Genomic DNA, 13,557 nt, shown 5'->3' on the forward strand with positions numbered 1-13,557 from the left:
TTTATTAATAGGGATTTCAGCATCAAGCGTGTTTAAATTTGAGTATATCCGAATTAGGCTGAATCATGAATGTTTCTGTGGTACTTCTGGGGTTTGTTTGCTTTTTGCTTATGTCTCTAGGTGTGTTCGTGACATCTTGTAGGAACGCATTTGGTAGTTTCCCCTCTTTAGAAAAACCATATTGATTAATTGTAAGTTTGTCTCTCATCCAGATATTCGTGAGTAGTTTGGACCGACACAAAATTGTGCCATTAGTATTTATTCCTTGAGAAGTGATGATATTCTGAAGTTAACAACTTTGAATGTAAACTTTTATTATATTGTACGCATCCTGACCGTATGTGTATATGCTTATGTCGCTCTGATGTCTCAAACCTGTGCAAATCCGTTTGTCACTAACCCCGGTTTTCTGTTTGTAGAGTAGGACTCTGAGCCCAGATGCAATGTTGAGGAAAATAATTTTGCCTTTAACTTACGGAACACGACAGAAAGACATTAAAGGGTGAATATTGTAAATATTCTGTAAATTCCCCAATACTTAGCTCATTATTAGCAAACGAGAGTGTGTAAACCAGCCCTGGTAAGTGCCCTCCAGCGTTCACGTGCTTTTACTTCTGATCCTCCTAATAGCCGTGTAAGACAGAAATGATAAGATCCTTCTGAACAGATTGAAAAGATGGAGTACGGAGGGTGTAATTTAACCCTAAGTGGAGACTGGACTATGGCTTAGAGTTTCTTGCTCCCCAGATTCTCCCTTGTATACGAAGAAATGTTTGAGGTCCCGGAGTTGAAACTTGACTATGTATCTAGAGGTCAAAACTTGGGATATTTAACTATTTTATGTCATTTTTGAGCCTTTCTCTTTCAGGATAGAAAAATTTTGAAGGTGTCGGCCTCTTAATTTGACTTCAACTTTCTTCCCTTCATTTTCAGGAGTGTTTTTTAAGAATGCTGATTAAGGATGGGGCCATGGCTATTGACCTGTTAAAGCAGCAGAGTTTTACCATTTCCTGTTATTAATTGGCCCATTTGCATTTATTCTGCAGGGTTGGGAGTGTTCTTTGGTAACCCCAACATTGAGGCAGGGTATGGTCTAGAATTTCTTCCCGGATGTGCACTCAAGTCATACCTACCTTGGGGCAATTGGCTGACTCAGTTGGTGGAGTGCACAGCTCTTGATCTTGGTTGGGATTGTGAGTTTGACCCTCATGTCCAGTGTAGAGATTCCTTAAAAAAATAAAGTAAAATAAAATAAATCATACCTGCCTCATAAATAATGAATGTAGCTAAAAACTGAAGTAAACTCGCCAACGAGGGAGAAGAGCTGGAAGTCCTCTCATCGACAAATCATGTTAAGACATTCTCCTTTCTGCATTCACTCCAACTAACTGGAATCCCTCTTCCTGGAGGGTTCTTCCTGCCTATTTGAGATGCAGACAGGAGAGTCTAGTTGATGACTTGTGGACAGCATGGACACACATATGACGTCATTTTGGTGGCTCTTGAGTTCAGTGGTTAGGGAATAGGAGTCAGTGATGGTAATGTCACTGGCAAAGAGACTAGATCTAACACGGTTCTAATTTTAGTATTTCTTAAGGTATCATTTGATTTTGGTATCACTAGCTTCTACATCAGTAATGCTTGCTTTTTTATTTTTTAAAACCCTTGACAGAATCATCTGATTTGTGCCTTATAATCTACCCACCAGTGCCAGCAGTTTATTTAGAACTCTTTCCTTGTAATTTTTAATGAATTTCTATAATTTATCCATTTAAGATGAGTGATGTAGCATATATCCTTTCATTCATTCTTAGCAGTTTTGGCAAACCACCATTGTTTTAAGTTGAAGTGGCATGGGGAGAATCTTAGGAATCTTTTGGTGGGGGAGGCAGGTGTTAGGAAAATTGCCAGGTGAGAGAGAAAACCCGTATTGTGGAAGAAGATGGAGTAGAATGCCTGGCACCTGCCGTCCTATTGTTTGTTAGTAAAAGTCAACTCTGAATGTTGAGCAAATTAACAGATACTGCCTCTATCAATTCATAGTTCGACAGCACTGAGCGAAACGGTTTTAAATTTTCAGGGTGTGATAATAACATTAGTACAGAAATACTTCAATTGCCCTGGACTAGAAGCACTCTGAAGTAACTAGTGTTACGGCCACTAGAGGGTGTGTGCACCATTTGCTGAAATTTATGCCACCCTGCAAATGGTGTTCACTTAGTAGAGAACTCGTGTATGCTGACAAGGATATGCTGGCCTCCTATAAATAGCCTGTTTCCAACCTCATTATAGCAGGTGCTGAATATACTCTACCCCCATGGAATGGAATTAAAAACACGCAAACTGGGTCAAGTTAGAGTCTGGTATTCATCATATTTTATTCTTTGCTGAATTGTCAACTTAACGGAGGAGCTTTGTCTCCCTTATCTTTTTGTCTCCATTCTTTCACTCGTTCACAAGTGTTTATTTTGTGCCTGCTCCGTGCCAGGTACTGTTGGAGCTGGGTACGTAGTGATGAACGACAGAGTCCCTCTGTTTCGTGGGGGTAAACACGGAGATAACAAACAGGAACACAGACAAAGTGCAGGGAGTTGAGTAGTGTCCACCCCAAATCCCTACCCCCCCGCCCCCCCGGAACATCAGAACGTGGCCTTATTTGGAAATAGGGACTTGACAGGTGTCATTAGTTAAGGATCACGAGATGAAATCATGTTGGACTTAGAGTGGAGCCTAACCCCGCTAATCGGTGTCTTTATAAGAGGACGCAGAGACTTAGGCAGACGTGGGAGGGGTGCGGCCAAGTTCCGTCTGGAGCCACCCAGAAGCTAGGAGAGAGACAGGGAAGGATTCTTAGAGCTTCCAGGGAGGGCACGGTCCTGCTACCGCCTCGATTTTGGACTGCCAGCCTCTAGAACTGTGAGAATGCGTTTCTCTTGTTTTAAGCCACCAGGTGGGTGGTAATTTGTTACCCCAGCTCTAGGAAGGTAACACACGAGGTCATTTCAGATAAGTGCCCCCAGACAAAGAAAGAAGAGGGATAGGATAGACACGAGGGCGGGGAGGTAGGGTGTAGCTGTTTCGGAAGGAAGAGGAGACCTCTGTGAGGAAATGAGGTTTGAGCAGAAAGTCACAGTGAAGCCTGTGTGTGGCCCAGCCCTGAGGAAACTTGGCGAAAGTGCTCCAGGGGGCGGGCGCGGTGAGTCGGAGGTCCTGAGGCGGAAATCGGGCTGGTGGAGCCAGAGCAGAGGGGAGATTGGTAGGAGACGAGGTCCCAGAGGGGTCTTGCTGCTTTGCTGCCCTGTGTCCTGATTAAACCTGTGATGAGCTGCACACGTGAAGGAAGAACACCACTGGCATCTGAGTTCCTCTGACTGTTTGCGTGGTGGGCTGCTTAAGCATCCCGGGAGCGGACTCACGGGACACTGGGGTAGGAACCTGGGCTCGGAAGACCTTCACACGTGGGTCAGCATCCAGTGAGAAGGGACAGCCTGTGTCCCAGCGCCTGGTTTTATGTGCTCGCCCAGCTCATCCGAAAGGGCCTTGCAGGTGTGGGGGGGGCGGGATAGGGTTGTCTGCTCTGTAGCGCCCCCTGGGTTTATTTGCGGCTGAGCAGACAAGGGGCCTGGATCTGGAAAGGTCCTGGTATGTGAATATGCATATGTTGTGTTCCCCAAAGTCCCCCTTTTCCAGATGTAAGAAAGGACCATGGAGGAGCCTAATCGTGGCTCAGAGACAGCTGTTGGGAGACATGGAAGTTCTAGGGACGTGGTCGGTATAATTGTCTTGCTTAAAGCACAACCAGAGCCGGTTTAGTAACGTTTAAGTGATAATTGGCAGTAGAAATAAACAGGTAATTAACACCTCACTGCTTTTTTTATTTTGAAATATTTCAAGTTACATTCTGAAATATGCCAGTTTTCAAAATTTAATACAGACCGTTAATGGTACTGTGAATACTTGAAAAGTAACACTTGAAATCGACTTTGCCCATTTCTCGTGTTCGAAGTGGCTACTTTTTTTTACAGTTTCTGTAGCCTTTTATCATCTCCTGTAGCTGTCGAATCTTAGGATTTTCATTTCTTTGGCAATGAGAAGTGAAAATAGTTTTTCTTATGGGGTTGTGTGCCTCGTATTGTTTATGGAATTACTTTGGTCAGACTGCTTGAAAATTTCGTTACGAGTTCTTCTGCAGAGAGAGTCTCCTTCATCTGAACTACATAGCTCCTCAGAAAACAGCAGCAGTGACACCATCAGCAAGAGAAAACCTTTACGCGGTCAAGGTGTCTACACAGGACCCCTGCGAATGGTCCAACCATTACTCGTGTTTAAAGGCTTAATTTGGGTTTCCCCTGAAGACTCAGAATTCACATTTTTCTTACTTGCATTACTGTGTGCACACGTGTGCATGTGTGTGCAGAACCACGTGTGCAGCTGTGTCGTGCACGTAGATTTGCACATGCTCACAGGCCACACGAGTGAGCAGTGAAATTTGATTTTTAGCCACGAAACTTTTAATAGGCAGAATGGATTTATTCCATTTGATTTGGGTTTGGAACATTGGTCAGAATTTAAAGAAACTTAAATGAGTCTGTTTTCTATCGGTTTACATTTTTGTTAACCTTTGTGCCCAGTTTTAACTAAGTGCCTAGAATTTCTCGGGATTTTGTCTTCCTTTGTGCGTGGTAGAAAGGCTTGTTACACCGTCCTAGCCTTGCTTGGAACATTCGGAACCCAAACACTATAATTCTCCTTTAAGCCAGTTCTGGGTTGGCTTGTTAAACACATTTTGAAGGAGTTAAGCAAAAGAAAATCCTGTTTTCAATAACTTTGCTTTTTGATTTCCTCAGTTATTGGAAAAATAAATTGTTTTTATGATTTTTTTTTTTTTAGGTGTTAGAAGTAAACATTCTGACTATCCCAGCTTCTAAAACCAGTTCATTTGTTAAGAGACTAAGCAAGTGATTTAGATTTGAAAGATAGTGTGTTCCACTACAGATGAGAAATTTCCTCTTTTATACCATGTGCTGATGTAAACTTTTACCAACAGATAACAGTTTCTCCTTTAGCTTTGGGATCTGATTTTGTCCCAGTGATCAAATCAGCTCCAGTTATGTATTAAGAGCGTGCTTTCGGGCCAAAAAGGAGTCTCCATTTGCCTAGTGGTCTTTCAGGCTCATTCTTCTCAGTAACCCCATGATGCGTTGTCCCCGTTTGCCCGAGAAGGAAGCCGAGGCCTCCCGTTGAATGGTCCACCCAAGACCCTTCAGCGTCAGACTGGAGCTTAGGTCTTCTGACTCCAGGCCTGGCACTCTTTCCCACTTTGGCTCTTAAGATGGATACTGTCAGCACAAACACCAGACAGAATTGGTGCCACAGAGCCTTCAGACAAGGAAGAAATTATCCTGACTTGGAAGGCAGAATACGTCTGGACCATTAACTGGCTTGGCAGAATGCAGGGGCGCCCTGTGGTGAAGCTTAAGAGAAATGGGATGAGCAGGTGGCAATACATGTATAGGAAGGAGGGGAGGAGCAAGAGAGCAAGAGACGAGCCCTCTGCAGACCGACCTGATGAGCCAGGAGGATTGCCGTTGTGTGGGCGGCGGGCTTCTGGGGTGGGGTGGGGGGGGGGGTAGGAAAGAGCCCCTGGAAGGGTGACCTTGAAAGATATAACCTGATGTCCAGTAAGTGGGAAGGCATGTTTGGAGTGAATGAGAGGAAGTGATTGAGGACGAAGTCAGAGAGAGGTTACAAAGAAATCATTGATCCGACATGCCTGGAGATGCTAAACAAAAGCCATGAGTACTTGAACTTGATGGTGAGGTTTCTCGCCAGGGACCTAGGAGAACTGTCCGAAGAGGCTGGAGAGACCTTGGGGAGAGGAAGGAAGTGTCAGCTCTGACACCCCCCCCCCCCCCCCCCGTAAGCTGCGCCTCTGTCCTTTCCCCGCTTGTTGCCGAAATGGAGGGAAAGCCGAGTCCTATCCCCAGCTTTCCCCATGTGTTTAGGCTTTTTAAGAACTGAGGCACGACAGGTGGCACTTGCCAAATCATGATGTCCTAAAATATTCGCGTCACGCCGTGGCCGACGGTACGTCAGTCACCCAATTCTGTTCTTGTTCCCACAGCCTGGAGTCCTCGGGTACTTTGAGTTCAGTGGCTCACCCCAGCCTCCTGGTTATTTGACCTTCTTCACTTCAGCGTTACTTTCATTAAAGAAAGGTAAACACGATTCGTATCTAGACGTCAGTACTTTTAGCAAATGCGTGTATATTGATACTTTCTTTTGTGTACGTTGTCTTCATGTTTATATGTTTAAAATGTTCTGATTCCTTTTCTCTGTATTTTTATTAAATGGTTACACTGTTTTGTGTTGTATTGACAAACACAATACCTTGCTGTTTCAAATAGAGTCTCCTAGATGTTTAGCTTTTTAAAAATGTGGCTTGGTCATCCTGTGTCTGCAAGTCTGTGTTTTGTACTTGAGAATTGATAGCATAACATCTTTTTTGAGTGTGTAGGTACAAGGTTTGGTCAGAGTTTTTAGTGGTTGTATTATTGCCAGTTGGATGTACCATGATTTAGGAATATGTTTCCTTCAGGAAGTGTTTTTACAAGTAGGAAAGTCATACCACATTATAGCCTAAGCCTGCTGACAGTTTCACTTTTCTCAAATTTATTTATCTACCTACCTACCTGCTTACCTACCTATCTATTCTTTTACTTGGTGGAATCCTCTCTTATTTGAGGTCCCTATTTGTAAAGTTAAACATTGTATCCTGGCCATCTTTTCACGTTGCCCATGTTCTTCCTCTGTTACAGTCACAACCTCCTTTCAGTTCTCTGTCCGGTACACTCTGTTCTGCTCCCTTGTCTCTGTCTCCTTTGTTACCACTCTGGTCCAGGCCCCTTCCCCCGCCCCCTGGACTAGACCAATGGGCCCTTAACTGGTCTCCGCTCTTGCCCTCTCTTCTTCACATGGGAGTCTGTTCTCCCCGGTCTCTCGGGCCCAGCTCCCCACACAGCAGACCCCCTGTTCACGCTTCGGGGTCCAGTTCAAACACCCCACACTTTCCCCCCATCTCATTTGGCTACCCGCTTGGTTTCTTTCATAGTGCCGGACATGGTTTGTGTTTATGTATGAAGTTATGAGATTTGTTTAACGTCTGTCTTCCTCCCCAGACCGTGAGACTTCTGAGGGTAGGGCCTGTGTGTCTTTGGTTTAGTGTTCTTTCTTCAGCATCTGGCACATCGTGGTGTTTCAGTTGCTTTTTGCTGAGTGACCAGACTGATAGTTATGTCATCTTTCCCCCAGTAAATCAACCAAAAACACGTAACTATCCTTCTGTTACTGGGGTATTAAATTGCCTCAACATTTTGTGTGGGGGGGGGAGGTAATTAGAATAGTAGAGTATTAATACTTTGAACAATCGTATGACTGGCCATTTTAAGATACACACTGCCTTAAGGTTTTGTGCACAGAGAATCTATTCATGTTTTTCATCTTGGGCGACATTGCAAGAGGAAATTAAGCCGTCACATAAGTATGTGTCTGTCCACTTGAAAGATTCCGAGCTGCACAGATTCAGGTGACTGAGAAGACTTAGTGAGTGAAAGTTTGAATTTTGGAAGCAACATACTGCCAAAATAAAAAAGCTTAAGAAGCAGATCCTCAAAAATGTTCTTAGAAAATGAAAGCTCTTCAGAGGTCCCAACTGAAAGTTGTACGTGTAAGGCTAATCTGCAGTCATTCCCGGAAATGATGGTAGCGTCCAAGTTCTTGAGTTGAAGAGGGTGTTTCTCGATCATGGATGGATGTTTTATTATCCAGTTAGCTTATATTATATGCTAATGATTCATCTTAAGTTAGTTTGTCATTCAGAGGTTTCCAAAATAGGACTTCTTTTTTGGAAAAACCTTTCCAAGTGAAGAGAGTAACTTTTCGCCTGTGTTTTCTTTTCGTTGTCTAAGCCAAGGAGGGTGACACATGGCTAGAAACTACTCAAAGGGACAAAAATGAACCTCTTCGGCCAAATCACTAATATTGACAAATGATTACATGACGTTTCTTCTCAGAATAAATCCAGTCAGATTACCTTTACTTGCGACTCTAGTTGGGTCTGGTAAAACCCTCTTGCGTCTGAACTTTGCGAGAGCTGAGATTCATTCTAATTCATCGTTTTTCACCTCTCCCTTAAGGTGAACGAACCATTTTTAGAAGCAAAAGACAAATTTGGAATGATACCTTTCCGTAATCTGTGCCCTAAAAGAAATCTTGCCTTGAGCGTCTTGTTTGTTTTCTATGTTGCTTTCTCATACCCAGCAGTCACATGGTGTCTTACTTACTTTTAATAGTAGGTGTTCGGTAAGAGAAACATGTGCCCGCTGGTTGTTTGTTTTTGTTGGTGGTGGTGTTGTTTTATGTTATAGTTTGAAATGTAAATTTTAGGGCAGGGCTGTGTTTAGATTGTGTGCACAGATTGAGGCCTAAGACACATTTGCCACACTCAACGCTTGATTGTAGAGAGCTCAACCAAAGAAGCATTTAGACTGTTGCGGTAGAAAGCACATGTCCGGGCGCAGTGCACGGGTGTTCCCGAAATGCACACACCTTTCCTTTGCCTCAGTCTTTTTGTAACTGTCTTAGAAATAGCCAGGACTCTGCCATTTGTCTCGAAGCTAGCCGCCGGCCACCGGCCATCGCTGTCCAAGAATTTGGAGAATGTCCCGTATGTGAAGCCTCATGCCTCGGTGCTGGGAGAGTGCTAAGAGTACACGCCTGCCTCAGGTGCTGGGAGGGGGCTAAGAGTATACGCCTGCCTCAGGAATGTAGGTGTTCAGTTGTGAGATCTGGTTCCATGGTACTTTGCTGTTCTCTCTTTTTTTTTTTTAATGTTTTTATTTACGTTTGAGAGAGAGACAGAGAGCACGAGCTGGGGAGGGGCAGACACAGAATCGGAAGCAGGCTCCGGGCTCCGAGCTGTCAGCACAGAGCCCGACATGGGGCTCGATCACACGAACCCCACGGTCATGACCCGAGCTGAAGTGTGATGCTTAACCGACTGAGCCACCCAGCCGCCCCTTTGCTGTTCTCTTAAAACCGTTTGTCTAATGTTTGATAGTTTTACACGTTATTATAAGGGAAATAGGGAATATTGGCTTTCCACCTGACCACTTAATATTGACTGCTTTCTCTTGTCGTTTTAACTGTTTCCGCTCGTCTCAATTATCCAGGCCTTTGCTTCACCGGCTAATCTCAAGTCTTGGTGTTGATTTGTGAGTTTATGTAGGTCCCCCTGTTAGGAGGTGTGGGCCCCTTTGTTACATTTCTTCCCTAGCCATTTTCATTTTACTTTTATTGTTTTTTATATAAAACTTCTGTATTTTCATGTAGTTAAATCTGTGGTTCTTTTCCTTGGTTTCTTTTTTTTTTTTTTTCCTAAAAATTTGATCACTAATTAGTTCGTTTTCTTTTTAAATTTAAAAATTGTCGGGGCGCCTGGGTGGCTCAGTCAGTTGAGCGGCCGACTTCAGCTCAGGTCATGATCTCGCGGTCCGTGAGGGCTGTGAGTTCAGGCCCCGCTTCTGGCTCTGTGCTGACAGCTCAGAGCCTGGAGCCTGTTTCGGATTCTGTGTCTCCCTCTCTCTGACCCTCCCCTGTTCATGCTCTGTCTCTCTCTGTCTCGAAGATAAATAAATATTAAAAAAAAAAAATTAAAAAAAAAAATTGTCTAGCTCTTCATGCTACCTGGATTTCTTTTGGCTTAACATACAAGGCAAAATATATTTTTCCTCCTCTTCTTACTAGCTAATCACCATTTACAAAACAATGCTTCCATTTTTCCTCATCCTGACGATGCCTGGCTTTATCACAGAGTGTTGTCTTCTGTGTCCCAGGGTCTTTTTCTTTGTTTTCTCTTGGTCTGGATCCCTCTTTTTGTATGAGTAAATACCATTTCATTTCTTGCTTTGTAAGTTACTACCTGCTAAAGTCAGGACTTCACTTCCTCTGGTTCTGGTGTCCCATGGAATCTTCTTCCTCTTCTTTTTTTTTTTTTTTTAATTTATTTTTATTTATTTATTTTGAGAGAGACAGTGCAAGGTGGGTGGGGGCAGAGAGCGAGGCAGACACAGAATCCCAAGCAGGCTTCCTGCTGCCAGCGCAGAGTGCGACATAGAGCTTGAACTCACGAAACTGTGAGATTGTGACCTGAGCCAAAACCAAGAATGAATGCTTAACCGACTGAGCCATGATTCAGGTGTCCCTAGAATCTTCTTTTAAATCCATCCGTGCATCTCGCTGGATTTTGGTTGTAATTGTATTAAAGGTATAAATTGACTTAGAGGTGAGGGCCACGTTCACAATATTTGGCTTCCCTTTTCCTAAAAGGATCACAGCATGATTATTCATTTATTCAAACCTTTTTGTTTTTTATAATAGGCCTTAGGCATTCCTCATTAATGTTTAATCATTTCTGAGTGCTGAGTGATTGATGACTTGTGGGCCAGCAGTCTGTGTGTGTTTCAGGATTTGGAGGGAAACCAGTCTCATACAGTTCTCCACTCTCCCCAGACCGCAAAGCCTCTTCGAACCATTTCACACTTGATCTTGGCAGGCAGGCTTTCTTCTTTTGCCCAAAGAAAATTTGGTAGAAGGGTCAGTGTTTTTAAGTTGCTTACTTGATTTTTTTCCCATCTTATGATTATTTCGTTATTTGCTATAAGACTGTTCTGGTACAATGTTGTTATAGTTTGCTTTGATTCAGTGACTTTCTGAAAAGAAAATTAGCAACCAGTTTCGATCCTGGTTTTCATTTGGCCTCTACAAAAGGGATGCAGCGTCGGTGAGTGGGGGAAGCCGTGGCCTGGGCGCCCGCACTGCCTGGTCCTTGCCTTTTGTCCGCCACGGACGGGATCTGTAAACTTGAACGAAACATTTAACTTTTCTTTGAGTTTGTCTAACTGATATTGGAGAAGGTGAGCAGAAGAGTAAAGCATGCTTTATAAGGCCACGTCATGTGTGCGACACCTTGTGAGTAAGATCATAGTCCTAATGTCTGTGGTAGCTTCATGAGAAAGCCAGCTGGTGGAAAGGGCTTAAAATAAGTATTGGGTCTGTTTCCTCGGCTCACACCTCCACCAGGTATCGTGTACCCTGACTGACTAATGAACGGACAGGCCTTCCTTTGCTTGTAGCTTCTCCTTGAGCGGCCTGGTGTTCTCCCTGTGGGAGCGACTACAGCCCTCTCCCACCAGGATTTGAGTTGCTTTGTTTAGATAGTATTTTGATCGAGTGTCTTGAGGCCAGGGTTTTCTCCTCCCCTCCTCCAGCTTCAGCACCCTGCTTGACCAGTGTTGTCGTGGAAAGGTTGAACGAATGGCTCTAATACAGGGCACTGTACCTTGAAATCACTCAAGTGAGTGATTTGAACAATGAGATGTAAAGTCACCTTGGGCCCCTCCCCCCACCTCTCCTCATGCCTAGACTTTTGGGTTCCTGAGCCCAGGGTGCAGGCAGTGGTCACAGCTGGACTGGGTGCACCCCTGCCTGATGCATTTTTCTTAACGCTTTCTTTCCACTGACTTTTCACAGTCCCCTGACACATGAATTGAACTGAAATTCACATGGTACTTAAATGTTACCTTGAGAATACACTAAACCATGAATTTAGGATGTCCTTTCTACTTTCTTCTGCCACCGTTCGGAATTCCTAAACATATATGACTAGGGAACCTTTGGGAAATAACTGTTGTAATGAATTTTTTTACAGAGGAATTTATTAAAGGAAGGGGTTTTTTTTGTTTATTTTTCAGAGAGAGAGAGAGCACGCGAATGCACAAGCAGGGGAGGGGCAGAGAGAGAGGGAGACACAGAATCCGAAGCAGGCTCCAGGCTCTGAGCTGTCAGCATAGAGCCTGATGGGAGATTCGAACCCAAAAACCATGAGATCATGACCTGAGCTGAAGTCGGACGCTTAATGCAACTGAACCACCCAGGTGCTCCATATTAGAGTAAGGACTTCAAATTCCAGTGTAGGGTCCCTCTACTCCACCAGGTGGCGTCGGATTAAGCTGTGATTTGCTGGTTGAATTGGGTCAAGGCACAGAAAAAATGGTCTCCTCCATATCCTTATTCATGAATAAAGCTAATTTTTTTGGAGCACTTTTCTTTTAGATTCTGAAATTTTATACAACATCAAGAAGTCTGAAGGGTAGGGTTTTCTTATTCTGTGACAGATATTCTCAAAGGTATAGAAAAAACGAGGGACTGATTTCTTAGGCAGCGTTGATTCTGAGATACCTTTTTTTTCCTGGGTTCCTGGGTCTGACTCTTGGGAGTTTGGATCAGGCATTGGGTTTAACGATTCTCGTGAATGAAACAGGTTCTAGGGTCAGATGGATTTCTTGGATGATCTCATTCATTGTCACTGTACTCACTCATAGAGGGAAATCTTTTCCTAAGTATCGCCCTGTGTTCTGAGGCCCTCTGGGTACTGATTAGTGCATGTTAGAATAAGCGTGTTAGAAATTCCATACTTTTTGTTCCTGTACTTAAAACTGCTTTTTTTCTTAGGTGCCGTTATTTTAGCAAGGATGTCATTCTGTTTCACAGGAGATGCTTTTATTCCCATTCTGACTTCTCTCTTAAGCCTTGTAAATGCTTCTGGGTAAGAATTAAGGCCAAAAGCAGACCTCCCCGCACTCTAAGGTTCAGAAGCATGACTAACTCAACAAACATTTGAGATCTGTGCTCCAGGTGTAAAGATGAATAAATCCAGTACCAGTCAGTACCGCCAGATAGTGTGGTGGGCAGGTAGGGTCGCCTGCAGTGTGAGTCCAGGGATGGGTCTGTGACAGGTTGTTGGAGCGTGGAGGCGGGACATCCACATCAGGTCACGGAAAGCTGCTCAGAGGGGATGGTGCTGGGGCGGGAAGGGTTTCCCAGGAGAGTGAGTTGTCAGCCTTCAGGTGAGTGTGTTGGAAACTAGAGAGAAGATGGAGGGGTGGGGGAAAGCAGAAGGTGTGCAGGAAGCTGAGGAGCAAATTTGGTCACATCTGTAGTTGTTTCGATTCCTTGAACCCATATAGGAATATAGCTATTTTGATTTTTTGAATTCCTTGTATTTTTATTTTTATTTTTTTTTTAATTTAATTTAATTTTATTTTTTTTTGGGACAGAGAGAGACAGAGCATGAACGGGGGAGGGGCAGAGAGAGAGGGAGACACAGAATCGGAAACAGGCTCCAGGCTCCGAGCCATCAGCCCAGAGCCTGACGCAGGGCTCGAACTCACGGACCGCGAGATCGTGACCTGGCTGAAGTCGGACGCTTAACCGACTGCGCCACCCAGGCGCCCCGAATTCCTTGTATTTTAAAAATAGCATCATATTCATTTTCTAATTGTTTTCTACCTTTTGAAGGTTGTCCTGTTTCTACCTATTTGAAGGGGTGTGTGTGTGTGTGTGTGTGTGTGTGTGTGTGTGTGTGTGTGTGTGTGTGAAAGAGAGAGAATCCTATTTCTTCAAGGTTTTGGTTTGCTTGTTTGATGTTTTTTGTTTTTG

The 13,557-nt window shown here is 44.0% G+C and overlaps 1 protein-coding gene across 2 annotated transcripts in view; it reads left to right on the forward strand.

Annotated features, from left to right (window-relative positions):
* Positions 1-13,557, forward strand: part of TXNDC11 (thioredoxin domain containing 11) — a 60,564-nt gene that overhangs the window by 18,376 nt on the left and 28,631 nt on the right. For both annotated transcript variants that reach the window (XM_058710418.1, XM_058710419.1), the window contains one exon: positions 6,125-6,218. In XM_058710418.1, the coding sequence (XP_058566401.1) occupies positions 6,125-6,218 (94 nt within the window). The remainder of the gene's footprint in view (positions 1-6,124; positions 6,219-13,557) is intronic.

Source organism: Neofelis nebulosa, chromosome 18 (assembly GCF_028018385.1).
Source record: "Neofelis nebulosa isolate mNeoNeb1 chromosome 18, mNeoNeb1.pri, whole genome shotgun sequence".
In the NCBI taxonomy this organism is placed as follows: domain Eukaryota; kingdom Metazoa; phylum Chordata; class Mammalia; order Carnivora; family Felidae; genus Neofelis; species Neofelis nebulosa.